Raw genomic sequence first — 20567 nt, 5'->3', positions numbered from 1 at the left:
AGTCCTGATGCTTCACTAGATAATGACCATCTGTATCTGTGCTGCCAGCCTCTGGTGTCTGGGAACAAACAGCATTACAGATTAGAGCTGTGAAGGAGCAAGAATTTCCATCCTGTTGAATAGTTTTGCACTTCAAAATGTATTTTCACTCCAAAGAGGAGGAAATGCTGAGTATGTGAAATTATCTTTTAAAGGAATATTTTAAGAACTCTTTTTCATTACTTCTGGAAAGGATGAACTCCTCTTCCTTCCAGCAATCCATGTGTGGTTGCTAAAATATTTGGCAGTGTTTATGTAAAGTAGTTGACTTATAAGTAGAGGATGAGCTAACCCTCTCACTTGGAATGTGTGAACAATATGCTGCAGAAGAGTCAATGCTGCAGTAGCACTATAACAGATTTTCAGTGTAGAAAACAGGCTGGAGAAAAGTAGCCCACTTTTTATAACATTTGTTCCTAAAATTGAATTTCTGACATCCATTCAAAGAGAAATAAATACTGACCTATCACAACATGTTTACTTCCCAGAATGGGAGATGGAAAACCATTACATTACGTATGTTTGCAATTACACGTCCAGTGGTCTAAAAGTGATCTGTGAAACACAAGTTTCCTGAGAACCCTTCACCGTATATCCAGCCTTTCTAAGCAAAACATGCTTTTTGCAATGACTTTTTCTTTTTTTTTTTTTTTTTTTTTTGCATTTACGTAGTAACATAAATCATTACTTTGTTGTGTGGCAAAATCTGCAATGGCATCTACCCAATTTCACAACTGTGTCTTTACAGTTATTGCATGACATAGTTCAAAAAATATCTCTTGAGCCATCAAGGTTCATTTTCCATAGATTGCTACAGTGAATTTTAGGTATCCTTGCTTTTTATTTTCTAACTTGTGCTTTTACTCTTGGAATATTGCTCAAATAATTAAATATAATTTGCTGGATATAATGGATAATTTGAAAAGCTTGGAAATGCCTTACCACCTTCTTAAAAAGCTAGGATTTTAGCTATTTATCTGAACATAATAGATTTGTTTAGAGCAATGATTCTCAGGCTTTTTGAAAATGTACCACTCTCGGGTGAACTAATCCCTGTAGTATCTACACTGCCTAATTGTTTTCATCCCAGAAAGGAAAGACAAGGTATAAATTTTTACATACAAAGAAGTGGAGTAAAAAGTCAAATCTGAATTGTAGTATGAACTTTTTACAGCCATGGGAGCTGCCTCCCCTAGCTGCAGCGGGCTTTGAATTGGACACTGAATACACACAAAACATACTTTTTTTTTATTGTTGGTTGGATGTTAGAGTAATTTGGTGTGGATCCACACTAAAAATTAGGGACACGTCTGTCCTCTCTGCAGTCATTATCTAGTTCAACATGGAGAGACCTAAAATATTCTAAGTTAACGGTGGCTCACAAATGTGATAAAGTTTAACTTAGGCTCCCATCCTTGCTTAAAAGAGGCTGTCATGAAGCCTAGCTTAGGCTCCCATCCTTGCTTAAAGGAGGCTGTCAACACCACCTGAGCTAGCAAGTTCAGACTCAATCTGGATACTACCAGACTGTGTTTGAGCAAACATGAGTCACTGTTATAACAGAATCAGACTTCAACAAAATGGTGATGATTTATTCACATTTGGAAGTCCACCAGGATCTAAAATATATCTGCTTCTTGAAAATATTTAACTTGATTCACCATCTCTAAAACTTTCAAAAAAAAGTAAAGTTGCACCTTACTTAGATAAACAGCTTAAATTACCTTAAGTTGGTGACTGCAAGAACTTAATTCCTCCCCTTCCATCTTTATATTTGAGAAAAGTAGAATGTTGAATTGTGTCTTCCAGATGCAATGTTTTTGCTTAAATAATATTTTTAATGATATTACTCAATACTTGGAAGCTACTGATACCTTAATGTAATGGGAACTATTTTTTTTTTTCCAGATATCAACAGTGCTAGAGTTTGGCCGCATAGTAATTTATACTACCAGCCTTCGTGTGGTGAGAACCACTTTTGAAAAATGCGAACTGGTTAGAAAGATCTTTCAAAATCACAGAGTTAAATTTGAAGAAAAAAACATTGCTCTGAACAGTGATTATGGAAAAGAACTAGATGAAAGATGCAGGAAGGTCTGTGAAGTTCCCTCCCTCCCTGTTGTGTTTATTGATGGCCATTATCTTGGGGTAAGTAAAGCATAAGCCTATGTTTTATTCTGCAGTCTAGAAGAACAGAAGAAAATCTTGATGAACGAGAAGCAGAGTTTTTAGAAAATTGCTTGCAGTGCTGGAATGATGGGAACAATCAAAGACGGAGATCTGTTTGTGGCATGTGCTGCACAGATCCACACTGATAAATTTGATCTGAAGATGCAAAAGATAACTGGGGAGAGGCTGTCAGGAGGGGAATAAGAGGCAGTAATACATTCTAAGCTATCCTGTGTTTCTTAAAAAGTAGCTTATCTTTGTAGCTGAAATAATGAAAATCTGCAGAAATGGATTTTTTTTCTTCATGGGAACCTGTATGTATGATTGACCCAGTAAGATGAACACATATAGTGTAAACCTGTCATTTAGTAGTACCTGTGTTGAATATGGAACTAACAGCTTGGGGTGTCAGACATTAAACACGCATTGAATTCAAGAAGTAAAGGGCTGCAACCGTCCTGGCCAGCCGTGATGGACTGCTCCCTGCCTGCAAAGCAGATTTTCCACAAAAAATATCACTCTTACATGGAATAACTTTAATCTTTTCCTGGATCTAAAGTCTGTTCCATTCAACCACAGTGTGTCTCATCAATTTACTCAAAAAAAAACAAAAAGAAAGAAAATACCCCTCAAGTCTGATTTTTTTTTTTTTTTTTTAGCAGATCAATACTTTTTGTTTTCTTATGTTAAATAATGTGACTGCAGTTGCCATGCAGTAATAATGTCTGTAGACCAGGACACCAAAGTATTTCTTCATTTTTTTACCCACAGGAGGTAAAACCTGCTGACTACCTGTCAGCAGGTAGTTGGACAGCTAGATTTGTCTCTCCCACAGACAGCTAGCTTCCTGATTCACTTGTCTTCTTTTCTATACCTCTCCAAAGTATCTCATACAATACTTACATAGTTTTAATGAGATTGTATTGCTTGTTACACTGTTGCTCCTCTATTAAAAGACAAGTTTCCCATGATCTTCCAAAAAGAAAAGCAGCAGTGAATTAATGGGCCATCCATCGCACCAAAATGACTGTAACCAGGCTTCACTTACAGCTGAGCAAATAATTTATTCAATCCACTTCAGTATTTTAACTGAATTCTTTTGACAAATTGATCACATACGGACTAAGATTTTCTTGGAGTTGGTCATAACTCACTACTTTTATTTTTAACATGATAATTTGGTGAGTGAATCTTAGTCTGAACCCTGTTGAATTTCAAGCTGCTTTTGAACACAGCCCTGCTGCTCCTGGCTGGCTGGAGAACTCTCTGACTCAGGTTTTTGATAAAAGCATCCTCTACTATAAAGTAAAAATCACAGTCTGCCAATATTCTGCACACAGGTGATTTTGCAGTTGCAGTAGTGGTCTGGAGAGCCCTGTGCCAGCAAATGCATTTGTTATAGTGCTGGGGGAAGCTTGCCTCATGCAGAGCGCACAGAGAGCTAGGAAGTGGATGGGGAGAAAGGATAGAAAGGGTATTTGAGTGTTTATACAGGCCCAATATCAATTATGCCTGATTGTTGATTACATTTCGTTTTGTTAGTTAAATCTTTTGTGAAAATGAAGGTGTTGAGCAATACAAACGTAATAACCCCACTGTGTTTAAATATAGTTTGCCTTCACAAATCACAGTCTAGCTGTTGGTGCTAATTGCTAGTTCTTTACCACTCAAGGCAAATACCTTCTCTGATCTCCCAAGCTGTTTACTTTGTACCACTTTCCAGAATCTTTTTCTTTTAAACTTTGATTTTTTCAGTTTCTGAGAAACACATTTCGAAGGTACAGACTGACCTTAATGAAAAGGTGATTTCAAATATCAACAGGCTTTTAGACCCAGAGTACCAGAGCAGAAATTTGGATTATAGATTTCCATTTGGAGTTTACATCTTGCAATAGGGCAGAATTGGGCTGTTTTTATCTTTCTTTTACGGCTACATTTTTCTAAAATTAAGCATTAACCAATTCTGTACCTAAAACAATGTTCAGCTGATTACAGATCCTGATACAGACTACATCATGTGGGTGCCTCTCACCTGTGCTCACAGATGAGGTTTCTGCCCTCCACTAATTATCATCATACCGGAGCCACTGCTGCTTGCTACAGCATCGCTCTCTAATGTGCTTTAGTTGAGATGAACCAGGATAGGAAAACCCAGTTCAGTGTGAGCAGAGCTAACTTAGGCAGCCTCTGTGTCTGCCAAGGGGAGCACCCCAGCTGGCAGGGCGGTGGGACAGGAGAGCCCTGGGGTGAGCCTGTCAGTTGCACTGGCAAGGGACCCGTGTCCACACTGTTTGGTAAATGTGGCCAAACCCCATTATTTTACGGCAGTTTTTATTTCTCTGTCTTAATATGCCTTCATAAAAGAGGTTGGCATTATTAATTTAGGAAGAGAAGTAAGGAGGGGGGCACTTTGCATGTTGAGAAGGTTTGGCAACAAAATATTCACCCCCCAGCTACGCCAATGCATGCTGGATGTGACACCTTAAGAAGACAATGCATCAATGACACCAAAGAGTGGACATTTCTATAATGCTTTTTATCATAATTATCTTCAGATATTGAAATGCAACACAGAAATCCAGAAGCCTAGTGTGTCAGTAAACTAATCATGCAATATTTTTCTTCTCCCCCTTTTTCTGTCTCTCTTTTCAAAATCTTGAATATTTATTTCCTGGCAAATCCCTCCCTGTAGGAGATTGCATGTAGCAACACAAAGGAGAATCTATATTGAGCCATGTGCCTTTCAATGACTCATAAAGAGAAAAAAAACACCCAACCTCTAATTAAAATATGAACAGTTCTGAAAGGGGACAAGATTATTTTAATGAGATAAATGTAACAAAAGCACCAGAACACAGCATATGTGCTTCTGATAGAGTATACGGTATCCAAACCATTCAGAAGCATGGACGAGGCTGTTAGAGCATTGCAGGCTGTGTGGATAAATCTTCACAGCGCTGTGGGATTTATCATTGCCTGCACAGGGGGAATGAAACAAACCTGCAACTTGGGCAGAAGCAATAGAAAAATCATATTTAGCCCCTGTGAAGCAAAGTCCTGCATGCTGCAGTACAGCAGTTTTTTTAATCTTCTCGCTTTTTCAGGATTGAATCATTGTATTTCTTGACACACACCGTCTAAATATCAGTCTGTCAGGAAATAGCAGGTTCTTTCTGCAGCATGCTCTTTACCAGCTGATCTAATCCCTCCTTTTCACCTGAGGCTGCCTCCATCTGAAATGGAATTATGCCATCTGCTGGGACACCAAAGCAGAATAAAAAATGACTTCCAAAAAACAGAAAGCCGCACAGGAAAAAAAAATAAAATAAATAAAAAAAATTGGAGCATTCATTTACTCTTTTACAAAGGCACTCAGGATTGTTAGATGTTTTTGTTATGCAAAGACCCACTCTATTGGAAAAGGGATGCACATAAAAAAAGGCAAATAGAGTCATCCTTAGTAAACATGTTAGTTCACACTGCATAAGAGTTTTAAAATACATTTATTTTATTTTTCATTTTAAATACATGATTGAATTCCAGTATTCACGTGCCATACAAACCTACTTGAATCTTTTTCAAAAATGTAAATTTAATATTTTTTTTCCTGAAGAAACTCTTTCCTATTTTGTTTTCCCAGATGTAATGGGAATGTTGTGCTGAATCCACATTTACAGTAAAATTATTTTATTTGACTCAGTTACGATTATTTCCCAGGAATTAGACTATTTTTGTAACTGACTTTTAGAAAATACTTCTGTAACATATTTTTTGTTACACAAGAATGAACAGTTTCCTTTTTGCTGCTTTCCAGGGGCCATATATGATTAGACCATCTCAATTGTCCCCATGTTTTGTTAGAGTAAACACATTCTCCTGGCTTTCACTTGATGGTGTGGATATGAATGGCTCTGTGACAGTAAAACTATGATGTAATTATGCATTATGCACCTAGCATTTTCCAACTTGTTTCCTCCATTTTGCAGTTTAACATTTCAGGAGCAGCAGGGTTCAATTAATCTGATAGCCCTTTACACATCAATCTTTCAGTTCTTTGCATATCAAATCCAACATATCTGGTGCTGGTACTACACTGCAGTGTCAGTTTTCTCAGTTTATGGGCAGATTTCCAGGCATTTAATCACACCCCATGCGTGTCTGCTGCTAAGGGGCACCTCGTTGTGAGAGGTGTAGTGTTGTGGGCGGCAGAGCCTGTGAGCTCTGGGCAAAGAGAGGGCTATGTACAGCCTGTCTCCTCGGTGAGCCATAGTGAAAAAAACATGACAGTTCCAGTAATGGTAAGATGTGTGATTGCATTCTGCTGCCTTAGCAAAAGACCTTGCCTGTATACTTAGCAAAAGCTTGTTTTTAAGAAAATGAGTGATGCAATTTATCTGCACAGCAAATGTGTCCACAACAGAGATGTTGCAGTGCCGTGCTAATTTTTCTCTGTATATAAGGAAGGATGTGGAAGAGAGGCTGCTTCCCAAAATCAGCAGGTATTCTAGCACAGCCAAATTCAGAGCCATATATCTATGTGTATTCCTTGATGAAGAATTACATTGTGAAAATAGCAATGAGTTACATCCAAGATAGGTGAGCAACAGACTGGTTTAGAGACAGGACAAAGCTGGGGCAGTAGAAAAATTAGTGGACCTTGGATTTGTCCTAGTTCTGCAATTAGAGGGACAATACCTGAAATACAACGTTAATTTCTGGACATTCTCAAGAGAAAATTGGGAAAATATTTTGAAGAATGAAAATGGTTTAGAAAACTGGTTGAGTGATTTAGCCAAGTCTGTGGCGTTTCCTTGCCAAAAGAAGGGCAAAGGCCTGACCACAGCCCCTGGGCTCCTCCACCATGGTGGAGAATTATTGAAGTCAGTAGATAAAGGACTCACAGGCTGGCGCTTTGAAATTTAGCTGGTTAACAAATCTGAAAACTCACTTCTTGCTGCTTCTCTAAAAGTTATGGCCACTGTCTGTCATACGCCTTATGTGAGTCTTATGAGGGACAGACCCTTTAATGTTTCACATCTCTGTGTGGGTAATTGTGGACTGAGCACAAATGAGGAAGAAAAAGAAAGGCATCCTTTTCTGGTCAGAAAGCAGCTATTGAACTTACTTAGGAGCTGCTTTAATTACTCTATTAATTACAGATTCTGTGTGTTAAGATTTGTAGATCCAAACGGAAGGTTAACCTCTGCAAAGTACCTTTTATTCAAATTTCACTTGGGGCAGCCGTTAATCGGAAAAGACATGCTGAAACACTTAAAAACGTTGATAGCCATTTGGATGTTTGGCTTTTAATTTTAAAACCAAAGTAATGAGGTTTTCCACTTTGAAAGTAGCACAGCTGGCTGACTGAATGTCATCTGAAATACAAATCCTTTAAAATATGAATCTATAATGGGAAACCTGTCAGATTTTTAATTATACTGCCGTAAAAGCCAGTCAACGTTATCATGCAGCATCACTGTAACACGGAGCAGAAGTCATAGGAATGATTTTGCCAACTGTTGCCGCAGAGGAGAGATCCTCTCCTAAACGGGGGCAAATTGGGGCTTGTTTAGCTTAGGGAATTTTCAGTGCTGCAATTACATCAATAAAGCTGCAAATCCTTAATGTCTCTGCATCTGACAGGCAGCACAAGCTTTGTCTTAAGCCGCTGCAGTGTATTCAGCCCCAGAGGTAATACTCCGTGGGCTGCCTTGGCAAACCCTCGCTTTGTTGTGCCAATCACTCCTATTGGCAGTTCTGTGTGAAAGCAGAGAAAGATTAGAGGGCAAGCATGAAAGGGGCCGACAGACTGCTAAAAGCTGCTCTGCTGGGGATGCAGAGAGCCTAATGCATGTGTCGAAGCTGGTACGCTCTGTGCCCGTGATCTGTAACAGATTTCAATAGAAGAGTCAGCACAAGTAAGGCTAGCTGATTTGAGTCTCTTGTCATCTGCTGTGAATTATTAACCACAACTAATTAGCTTGTAGATACTTATTTTTTTATAAAAATCACTTTGAAATGTAGCAATGTAAGAGTCGTGCTCAATGAAGAAGTGGCACTCATCCACTATAATATTAACAGTTTGCTTTTTAGCTGAAATGAAAATCATTAAACACACAGTCAAAGGTGCTTCTTTCTTGCACAAAGCCAGAGCTAAAAGACTTTCTACAGGGAAACTAACTTCAGTAGGGTGTTGTACAAAATCCTTTGCAATGTTTTGGTGACCCTTAGTTGGCTTTTGGGCTACACACTTGTAGTCACTGCAGTCCCCAGCAAGGCTCTGTGAATGGTGGGACGCTAACATGTACATTAGTGAGACATTAACACATACACTCTTCCCAGTAACGGAGAGCAGTGCTCGTGGAGAGCTGGGGCTGAGAGCCCCTTCAGCTGACCATGGGCAGCTCAAAGTAATGGCACATCCAAACTGTGTGCCAGCATCCCACCGCACCTCAGCCCTGTGCCAGCATCCCATCGCACCTCAGCTGTGTGCCAGCATCCCACCACACCTCAGCCCCGTGCCAGCACCCCAGCCCACCTCAGCCCTGTGTCAACACCCCAGCCCACCTCCCAGCTCACGCTGGAAGCAAATCCAAAGATCAAATTTATCAATCTGGGCACATAGGGACTAGCAAACTGGGGCAGCGCGATGGCATGAACCCACCTGGTCTAGATGTGGCCAATTGCCCTTAGCACCGGGTGAGGGCTGTGCAGTTCCCTCGATCTGTGCCTTAGTTTCCTCACCTTTTGTTGGTTTCTTGTCATCCACTGATTAAAAGTGTCTGTAAGCATTTGGTAATATTTAGTATTCAGTGAATTTGGTTACATAAGTGAATTATAAGCATTCAAATGTGGCCCTCCAATTAGAAGAAAAGGGAAAAAAGTTTTATATCATCTTTGACACTTTAATTTTGTCTGCAGTAATCTTTTAGCATTTACTTTCAGGAGGAAAAAATGAAAACCACTTCAGTAGCGCCTTGGTTCAGATCACAGAACCCCTCAGAGGCCTAATGTAGTCAGACTAAATTATTGTTATTCATTGTTGTGTCTGACTTTAATGTTGTTACAGTATTTTCACTATTCTTTTTCTCCTTGTGTTATACATTAGGCATATTGTGTCTTAATTCAATGCTCAACTGCCAGAATATTTGAAATACGATTTCCTCCTCTCATTTTGCTGCATTCTCTGATGTGTTGTATATTTATATAATTGTAATTTTTGACACCAGAACTAGACATATTTTTTATTCTGTCAGCAAACTTATCCTGTGAAATAAAAGGAACACAATCAGAATTTCCAAGCTGTGTCAGCTTTTACAAAAAGGCAATGTGATATGGCACCTGGTAACGAACTTCAGGCACTACTCTCAGAATTATGATTAGATTCTCCTCCCCTTCTAGCTTTCCTAAGAATTACCTAATTACAAAATATTTAATGTGAGTCAAACTTGTCCTCAGCCTATTTAAATTTTCAAGACCAAATCTTCTAATCACCTCTGTTTTTTCGTGCTAAACTGGCTGACCTTTTTCTTCTTCTTCTTCTTCCTAATAGGGTGCTGAGAAAATTTTGCTAATGAATGAATCTGGGGAACTGCAGGATCTCTTAACCAAAATTGAGGTAATTGTATTTCTGCAAATAAATATAAAGAACATACATTAAATATTTGTAATTGAGTAGATATTCTTTTTTTACCAGTTCCTTTTCTTCTGTTATAAACTGATGATCTCAAATGCTTTTTTTGTTTTTCTCTTTGAATGAATGATATCATAGTATCACAGCCCATTATGTTTGAGAAAACATGAATGGCAGTAACATCAAACCAAAACGCCCATCTCCATTTTCTCTTGATTTTGCCACAGCAGGAGAGGCAAGTAATTTTCCTTCCGCATAACTTTTGACATCATCTTTGGTATTTAACCTTCACCATGTCCTGGGGCAGTCAGGCCTCTTGCGTGGATGCTGCACCACTTCCTTGTGTACTGCAGTGGACATCTGCGCTCTGGCTCGGCCTAGAGCTGACCATCTACAAAATCTGGGCAAATGCTGGAAGTTTCCAATTACACCAATTTGCACAAATTTCAAATTACAGATTGTCATGCCTTTCTCCAGCTCTTAATTTTCCTTGTCCATTGAAGTTCTCTGGGGTGTTTGCCTTTCCCTGTGAACAGTTGGTGCACGCTCCCTGAGGACACTTGTAGTGTGGGTCTGCTCCCACAACTTTGCTGTAAGCTAGGATCTCTACTGGTCATCACTTTTCTGCTGGTCTTGTGCTATTGGCTGCTCAAGGCATTTTCTGTTTTCCTTTGGATAGCCTGCAACAAAGAACGTTTTGGGGAGACGTGTGTCTGGGTTGTATGGACAGCTACGTCTTTAGAAAAGGAATGTATTGCTATTAATTATCTTGTTATTTTGAAATCACCCCTAAGCAAATAAGATAACACATAAACTTCAGAAGTATGTAAAGTCAACATTAAAAATAGATAATGAGGATATGATATCTGTAAAAGACACTGATTAAAGAGCAAAAGAAAACTACATCTGGTTCATTTAACCCCAAGGTTTTTGTTTCCCTTCATTTAGCTAAACTGCAGCATATGCTTTCCTAACATGCTCTCAGTAACTCATTGTATACCATACATCTTTGAATTTATCACAAAATGAGGGTCTATCTTTGTAAAGCATGTTGGTTTTTTATAGCCAGTCTCCTTCCTGAACTCCTCTAAAAGTTCCAGTCAGGTTGAGCCCAAGGGCTGTTCACTTCTGTCTTATTCAGGAGGTAGATTTAGCACTATCCAGTAAATCATCAACTGCCTCGTCCCTTTGCACTGCACGTGGTACCTTCCTCATTTATCTGACCTGTAACTTAACTCAGCAAAACTTTCCTTGCCTCGTGACTCAGTGTATGTATTTCTTTATAAAATGCAGAAGAACCTGTTGGCCATATTGAACCATATTGCATAGTTAACTAGAAACTATTAAACGAAAGTATACGTATGATTAAAGCATGCAGCATTCTTGTCTGACTAGAAAGGTTAGCTGATACACCTCCTTAACATTTTTCATTACTTTGGAATGAAATGTCCCTAGATCCTGCTTTGGGGGGTCCTATAATGTTATTACTGAGTCCAATGTGTGTCCTAATCTTGGAACAGAAAGTACATCTGTAAGACAAACTACGCCAGAGTACAGCAGACTGAGAACTGCTTACTGAACACAGTTACTGCTTCAATGCCTTTTTTTATTTTTTCTTTTTTTTTCAAAAATGGATTTGCTACAATTGCAAGGGGCAGTCAGGTTTCTTCGTTACTGAAGATGCAGAAAGTGGTTACACAAATTGTCATCTGTTCAAGAAGGAAATGGCCATTGTTCAAGGAACTGAACTAAAGCAATTTTGCATTTGTTTTTTTGTTAGTTCTCTTAACTAAGTGGAAAGGTATTTATTTACAAGCCTAACAAGCAATAATGAATGGAAAGATTAAAAATATTATTCTCTTAAATTTTTGAGATTATTTACAGTAATGTCCAATGAAGTAAACCACCATCATAAATTAAGAAAGATGTGGGCACTCCTGAGATAAAAAGAATGCTAATTTTACGTTAAATACTTCTAAACATTGTCCCTGGAGAAGTTAATAGTAATAGGAGTTTGCCTGGTGAAGAACGGCAAGTTTACAGAACAAAAATAAAAAGTGCCTATTTTGCGTGTTTATCTGACTTGTCAATAGGTGAAAGTTATTATTATGGTTTTGCAGAAATACCTTCAGTTTTCTTGATGAAGCTACAAGAAGGACGATGTTATCTGTACATATTTTAGTACACACTGGTAATTTGTGACTAATTTTTAGTGGTACATAATTCCTCAGACTAATACTAGCAGGAATTGTATGGATTTTTGTTCTTCATTTGTAAATAAATCTGTAAAATCTTTACTCAACAGTGCAATGTTAAAGCCACATATCTATGCTGTGGTAAGTACGCAACATGGTGTACCTTTAATTTCTCTGATATAGAACTTTAAGGCAATCATTAAACAGACTAGTAACATTTTCAGCAAGTGAAACTTAAAAACATCTTTGAAATCTCTTCTTGTGTTCTCCATTGTCTTTAACCAAATACAGAATAGAGTACAATTATTGTTTTACTCAGGAATTAGGACAGTTGAGGGAGCCCAGGCCTTGCTTGCAGCAATTTTGTCCAGGTATAACTGTTGAATATTGATGATCTTTCTTCTTTACACTTAAAGCTTTGGCATTCTACACCTATAAATTTGAGTACACCACTTAGTTCCTCAAGCAGTACTTGTCAGAAGCTATGAATTGCTTTTTGATATGATCACCTCTAACTGTAATAGGAACAATATGTTCAGCATGCAAATACTAAAAGTCATGATATCTTAATATACAGCATAGAAAATAGAATGTCAACCTAAACTACTTGGAGTTTAGATTCAATCAATTGCAATACCTCCTAGAATTGATCTAGATCTAAACTAGATCAGAGTAATGTATGCAAGCTATCCTTTAGCTAACTATTTTGGCAAGTATAAATGCAGGCTACTAAAGTACAGTGTGACTGATCAACCTGCAGTGAGCCTCTCTGGCCATTGCATGTAGATCTGACTAAAGGAAAAGGCAGAGGTACTCATCTTCTATCATGATATACCTTGGCATGAGGGGATGGATATTGCTCAAGATGGGGACCAGAATGTGTATTCTCAGCTGTCCTGGAGCCTTCATTGTCTTAGAGTTTAAGGTGGCTGATGAGGTAACTTTTTTGTCTTTCTCATGTTCTTCTTTGAGCAGAGAGTCCAGCATCCTCACGAGTGCCCCTCTTGCGGGGGCTTTGGTTTCCTGCCCTGCTCAGCGTGCCATGGCAGCAAGATGTCTGTGTTTCGGAACTGCTTTACGGACTCCTTCAAAGCCCTCAAGTGTACTGCTTGCAATGAGAACGGGCTACAGCGCTGCAGGAGCTGTGCAGGCTAAGAGTGGCATCCCCACATACACAAAGTGATTTTATGTTACTGTACCAGTTTGTAATATGATTTTTTAAAATTAATCTGTTTATCCTATTCAGTCAATAAAAATCCACTTGTAGTATACTTCTGCTGGTTTGATCATTTAAGCTGTTTAAGCTTAGGTCACTGATCATAGCATGAACTCTGAAATATATTTTTCTACTTTCTCTGTAGAGAGATTTGTAGTTTGCAAAACTTACTGTATCATCAGCCTTTTGGATGTGGAGTCTTCCCTTTTTCTGTAGGAGATAATCAACAATAGCATGTGTTTCTGAGTTGTGCCTTCGAGATAACAGCAAAATGAAACTTAACCTTCAGATTATTGAGTAGCTGCTGCTTTCAAGATCAGTGAGAATAAAGATTTTGTGATGTGAACTAGCCCAAGACCATTCTACTTAGTACTTCCCCGAAAAGCTGCTGTGGCTGAATTCTGGCCCGAATTCTAAGTGGCAACAGAAGAACAGAAACATTTCTTAAAAGTCCCATGAATCAGCTTTCTCTTTTAGTGCTGCTTTGCATTTGGTACTAACTTAGTGTTGTTAGACAAAGTTACATAAACATTTAACATAGTAGATGTTGATAACCATTGTTGTACTATCTCAAAGCTTTATGATCCTACGTATCACTGTAGATCTTACAATGATCAAGCGAGAATACCAGGTAGCTTTTTAAATCGCATATAAAGTAATTGAGGATGAGATTTCTGCTTTTTCATCTTAGTAACTGTTGTGGTTTGATGGCTAGCCTGACACAAATATTTTAGGGCATGTCTTCTCTCCAGGAGGGCCACTGGTCTATGCTCAAACAACTCCAGCATTGTATATACCTTTTTCATTTTTGGTGGGTTTCCCCAACACAAGCACAAGAGAATTAGTCAGTGATTAGTCTGAATGGACTGCAAGCTCTCCACATTGAATATGTTTCAGTTTGGAAGCGCACTAGTGTTCATGCACTTCCACAGAGTACTTTTTAACAGGGTACTTTAGTGGACGACCACCTTCTGCTTACATCGACACTGCACATCTTCCTCCTGTTCCTGCTGTCAGTCTGTACTGGCACAAACAATACAGAGGTTTAGCAGCTTGTTGAAATTGACGTTGGCTAGAAAAGGCTTCCATCATAGACATTTTATCCTGTCCAAACTGCTTTAGCAAATGTTAAGTCATGTCACTTTTTGCTTTTTGCCTCATTCTTTGTAAAGCTGTGCTGACTGGGGTTTAGGTAAGTGCAGTTGACTTTACTAGACACTGCTTGGTCTCGTGGGGGACACCATTTCCCTTCCCTCTTCCCCATACAGCCTTCCTTAATTTGTTTGTGATTGGAAAGCTTTCCTTTCAGTGTTTTGGGCACAGCACTGCTGCGGTATAAAGCAGGATAGCTACAGCTGCACAAAGCACAGATTGCAAAAAAGCCCCTTCTGATAACATTTGTGTTTACTGATGCCTTATTCTTATTACTTGGATCAACAGACAACAACCTTTCCTCCACCTCCATTCCACTTGCCATGTCTAGAGGTTCTAGCTGGTGCTGAAGACAAGTTGGGCTAACATCTTTTTGAACATTTGATTCTAAGGGACTTATGCATGTTCTATGAGATATTGAATGTGCATGCTTGAATGTGCTCATAAGATCCTACGGCTTCTACAGTGCGGCTCAGAGGGAGTGTCTGGATCTTCTGCATAACATGAGAGAGATCAAATTTTCTACAGAGGTCATCGACAATGCTTAGCAGCAACCCAGCTATAAAACTCTGAATTGCAGATGTGTTTAACTTATTACTGCATGGGTAAGAAGGAAAAAAAGGAAATACATTTCCCTTCTTTTATTTAATACTGTCACGTAACCTCCATTTCTGGCTAATATTGCAGCCCAGACTGATGTGATAGGGAATGAAATGTAGCACAAAGCAGAATACCGATGCTTACAATGTCATCATTTCTGATGCATGAAAACTCACTTTTTTCAGTTATTAACATGGTATTGATCTAGGGAGTGAGCACATTCACAGTAGTGAATACTGCATTTAATAATACTGCAATAATACTGCATTACTATTGAAGAAAATGCCAGTGTATTTGTGATACTGTAATTCCACAGTCTTCACTCCTGAAAAGACATTTTGCTTGATGAGATAGTCCATATCACCATTCTTCCACTAAAACACCATGTGGTCAAATTCCTATAACTTGTCAAAGTATATTAATATCTTCATTGATCTGTAATCAGGGCTTGAAGCTGATTTTCCCACCTCACAGGCAATCAGAAAATGAATTCTCTTCAGAGTGAGACAAATACACTAAATCCAGTTTCTTTCCTGATTTATCTCCAGGGCCCATGCAAGAAACCTAGAGTGACTGTCCTAGCCAAGACACTTGCTACAAGCCCTTGTAACAGAGGCACTTAACTCCTACAAGCAAAGATGAGGCAAAACCTCCTCAGTTTTCTTTTTAGAAGAAGGAATGATGAAAGCAAATGGTCACGTTTTGTAGAATATTTTTTTCAGAGGGTTTTTATGGGACACTAGAAGATAATAAAATAAAACACAGGACACATAATGCTCACAAATAGAGCATTCTTCAGGCACTATACATTTTTCCAGAAACCTATGACAAATTCCCGGTACTAAAAAAGTTGTTTCCTCCTCCATCATCAACTGAATTACCAGATTTTTCTCTCCAGCTATATTTTCCTTGTAACAGTCTGCATGAAAACCAAAACCAACACCAAATTTTTTTCAAGAAGATAGTTTTTACTGCATGGTTTACCATCTTTGCTAGGGGTTTGGGTCTGGCTTCTCAGCCCACACCAACCATCCTAGAAGCACTGAAGGTGACAGAATGACAATATTACTAAGGCAAAGCCAGAAGCCAGTTCAGGGATAGGATGCTTTCTGGTATAAGAGCATCAGGCAGCTAGAAAAGCAACTTTTAAGCCAGCGTGAGAACAGACAAGGAATGCAGCTCTGTTCTGATTTACACCAGTATTGCATCTTTACTTTCAAGGATTTAGCAGCAATTTCCTCTGGTATGACAAATAAGACTCACACAGGTGCATCTTTGTAGGGGCAATTTCCTGTTTCTAAGTGCATCAAGCTCTGCTTCTCTGGTTTCTGGCCCTTGTCACTACACTGAGGTAAGGATCCAAGTAAATGTTCTCTGTCTGACAGCTCAGCATATTAACATATATGAGAGCAAGTATCAGAGAGCAAGGTAATCCTTAGGCTGTCTGCTTTGCAAAATAATCTTTTTGATCCTGAGAAAGAGAATGGTTTGGAGTTCTCAGTCCTGTAGCTTGCAGCACACTTTCCTGTGGTCTATGTGTACCCCATACTGATATGCCACAGCCATCCTGTGGCTTGGCTTTACCAGGATTCAAGTCCTAGGACATGACGTAATGCAACTCATTCTCTGATTTTTCTATAAATTTAATTTTTCATTTCCTTTTTTTCATGGACTCTAGCTACTGGTTACTTTCATGAAAAAGAACTGAAAAGTAGAAACGGAAATGCTGCGTGGAACTGGCTTCCACATCAGGGCTATCTGAGATCTCATATACTTGAATCTTCATGGGTAAACGCAGGCTCTCTCGTGGCAAAGGCTCCTACTGACTGACAAATAGAGGAATCGTTTCAGATATAAGCAACAAAGACTACTGCTCTGGTGATTGTACATGTCACTCTAACTAACTGGCTAGACGAATATGATGTTGCAGTATATAATGACCTACAGAATGCACATGCTTTGGTGACTTCACGACAATTTTGAAAAGAGAAAACTTTTGAACTAACTTTGCTAACTATAGAAATTTAAAAAGAAATAAAAAGAGTGTTTAGAAAAGAGGGGGAAATGAAGCAGAGTAATTCAGCAAATACTAGACTGTTACGGATAACTTTTTCTGGTTAATTTTTTGAAAGGGAGCAACTGCCCATTATGAGGCAGAGGAAGATGCATATGAGTAATTTCTAAAACAAAATGAAGTGCTGATACAGTAGGGACTAGCAACCAAATTCACACCCGGCCCAAGATCTCTGCAGAAGTCAGATGCCTGTTCAGCATCTACACACATTCACTCATGTGAGTTCAGACCCATCTGAGATGAACAAGTACTCTGAGAAGTTGTGTATGTGAATTTTCAGTGACCAGATGGTGATTAGGAGCTTGTTTTGAGATTTCTTTTCTGCCTACTTGCCTGAAGTTTGGTTTCAAGTATGCAATAGCAGGTTTTCCTCTGCAAGTTTTGACTTACAACATTCTTCTTCTCTTCTGTTATTAATATTGATCTCATGAATTTTAAGAAAGGGATGAATGTCCTTAAAGCTTTTGGCACTTCTTTCCCACTAAAAAGCCATCTCATACTGAGGAAACTAAAAATATATTAACTTTCAACAGATGATCACGTTAACAAACGTACATGTACTTTCATTTTACGTAGTTTCAGGTTGGCATCTGAGCATATGACTGGTCTTCTACTCTGTAGAGGATTTTACTCTTTGTAAGAGTAGAGTGTAAGCAAATTTGTTACTCTAAATAGGGAAGACTGCTTTAAGCAGGATGTTCGTCCTCCTCACTTTGTTTTCTTTGTAATAACATTGGGGTATTTCAGAGTGACGTGTTTCTGACTTGCACTGTTTAGGAGCCTAGGGACTATTAATTTTATTTAATATTACACTATTTAATAAACATTTTAGGTTTTGCTCTGTTAGGGAGTAACTTACTCTTTTAACACACCGATGGGCATTCTTTGTTGTGGGAAAAATCCAGCCATTTTCAATAAGAAATGATTATCCTGGGAGCTGATTTCCATTCAATCTCTGTTTGTTTCTTCGGTGTACTATTTCTAAAGATACATAAACAAGACAGACTGTCTTACTTGTCAGCAGCTTACTGTAAAAAGATATTTTATGTTAATTTGGAATGACGAGATTTTCTGCAGGCAATGCCGCATAAACAAGCTGGCCTTTTAGTTCATATCTAAAAACTTACCAGACATAGAGTTTACTGATCTCTGTACCTAATTCTGAAGTTTGCTGATCTCAAACACAGCCCTCTCAAATCAAAGAGAAAGAGTGGTTTGGTCTAGCCTATCTTCCCTTTACAAGTGAAGCACTGTGAAATACAGAGTTATGTAATTAATGCTATATAGTATAAATGCCTCTTTTGAAATAAGAATGCAGTATGTCTTGAAGCCCTCCAAGATGTTCACTCACTCTGTGAGTTAATTTGCCACACCTGGGAACTCATAATTATGAATGAAAAGAACCTGATAGGTCTTGAAAGAAGATAAGTTAATTCTGCTGTAAGTAAATATGTATTGGAAGAAAACTTACTAATTTTGACTATAATGTCACATGAAAAAAGTAACAAAAAATTTTTGAGAGTTTTGTTTTTTTATTAATGAAAATAAGAAATGAATTTTACTGAGCTGAGTTTTACAATTTTCATGAGTAAATACATAATGGAAGACACTTCAGGTACTTTTCCTAGCTACTGCCTTTGTATTATTGCATTAAAATTAACTTTATTCACTTAGCCTGAGATACATTATTTGACCACAAAAGCATTCAACAGGAAACATTTATGCCCTAAATAATTTAATAAGGAGAAGAATTTAGATTGCTTAGCTTACTTTAAATAATTTAGAGATGACAGTAAAGGGCATTGTAATCCAACAATAATTTGAAAAGTAAAAGTTATTAGAAATAAATCTTTATGTTTAATCCTATTTTTCTTTCTTCTTGCATTAATTTGCTTAGGGGTGATGAATCAGGAAATAATTGCATTAGAAGGAAATGGCTGTGAAAAAACTTGCAGTTTAAGCTTCTTCTAGCTTATCCGCTCTACTTTGAAAAATTAGTTTCAAATGAGTTAAAAGATTTATGAAATCCAATACGTTTTCCACTCAAGAAAAACCACACTGCAATAAAACATATGCTGCCTGTCTCTCTTTGAGGCCTCCTATTTTTTCCACCAATGGAAGGATCATCTTATTGAAAACAAAGGTTTAGTTAAAAGACATGTCGTCCCCGTCCCCCTCCAACAATTAGATACTAAGTTCAACAAAAATCACTATCCTTTAGCGACCCGAAATTTGAAAGTACATAAAAGAAATAAGCTGCAGGGTTATGCCTTCTGGTAGCTGACAAAGAGTTATATTTTGATCTGGAGAAAAAAAACCCTGTTGTGACTACATGAAACAAGCAACAGTTGTATGACCAGTCAGAAAGGTTGACTACTGGGGGTTATTATTTTGATTACTGATCATGATCTGTTCGAAGCAGGCAAATAATGATTAATAGAAAATCATCAGATGTCATAATTTAAATGTGAATGCTCATCAAATTACCACTTAAAAATGGAAATTTACCTTATAAGTATTAAATCTGGTGGATGCATTCTTGCCTGTCAGATATGGGAGAAATTCCTCTCTGATCTCAAGTCAGGTAAATTATAAATCAGTGAGGATGACAAATCTATGAAGCATCATCTAAACCTCAGTACTCTCTGAGCTAACTCCCAGTACCAACTTTATACTATTTCTGTTTGGGCTCTACCTCTGATTTGAACCAACGTCTGAGACTTTGAAGAACATCTAGAATCTGTCTTACCCTCAAAGTTCATTTGCACATTGATTTTCCCCATCATATGGCATGTGGGAATAGCACACAGTAGGACAGAGATGTTATATTCCAACAAAAAGGCTCCAAACCTGTGGAATGATATATTTATGTTAAAATTTATGCATCAATAGAGCTGCACTGGCAAGAAGTGCTTTATACTGCCTCAGGGATCTAATCAGACAGACAAGACAGAAGATCAATACTGCAGTCTGCAAAATTAAAGGACTCCATAAAAACTTGTCATTTCTTTGTTAAATGTAAGCACAAAAATAAGAAACAGTCACCATCATTACTAATATGTTTGAGATATTGCAACCATTGCTTTTATTATTATAGGGTAATCATGCTGCCTCTCGTTACAGCTTGATGGCAATAGCTGATGCTGGTAAGTTTTCCTTTTCATCACAATTACAGAATAAAATTTACTAGAATACTGTTAAACAACAGCACTGTACTTTTCAATGTAAGTAGAGTGTTATAATCACTATTATTCCCTCCATCAGTTAGGATCTCAGGAGAAGCAAGAATAACTAAAGTAAGATTAACAAACAAACCTATCAGAAAGTTTAGTCTGTAATCCTCTTGCTCAGTGTTTCAGAGAGACTCATTGGTGTGCTTCCTGCAGGATGTAGTTTCACAACAGGGCTCCTTGCTGTTTGATGTCGTATGCTTGTGATACCCCCAGCAGCGCACACAGTACATTCTTAGAATCATAGAATCATTATGGT

At 38.1% G+C, this 20567-nt stretch overlaps 1 protein-coding gene across 1 annotated transcript; it reads left to right on the top strand.

The window, feature by feature from the left end:
• Window positions 1–1947: 1947 nt before the first annotated feature.
• On the top strand, window positions 1948–13191 carry GRXCR1 (glutaredoxin, cysteine rich 1; the record flags this gene model as incomplete). Its single annotated transcript, XM_009710060.1, has 3 exons — window positions 1948–2187; window positions 9761–9826; window positions 13012–13191. Coding segments are annotated over 3 exons (486 nt in total), but the record flags the coding sequence as incomplete, so codon positions are not given.
• Window positions 13192–20567: the final 7376 nt, after the last annotated feature.

Source organism: Cariama cristata, unplaced genomic scaffold (assembly GCF_000690535.1).
Source record: "Cariama cristata isolate BGI_N322 unplaced genomic scaffold, ASM69053v1 scaffold40791, whole genome shotgun sequence".
Taxonomy (NCBI): domain Eukaryota; kingdom Metazoa; phylum Chordata; class Aves; order Cariamiformes; family Cariamidae; genus Cariama; species Cariama cristata.
Note: the sequence above shows the minus strand (reverse complement) of the source record. Positions and strands in the feature narration are given on the sequence as shown.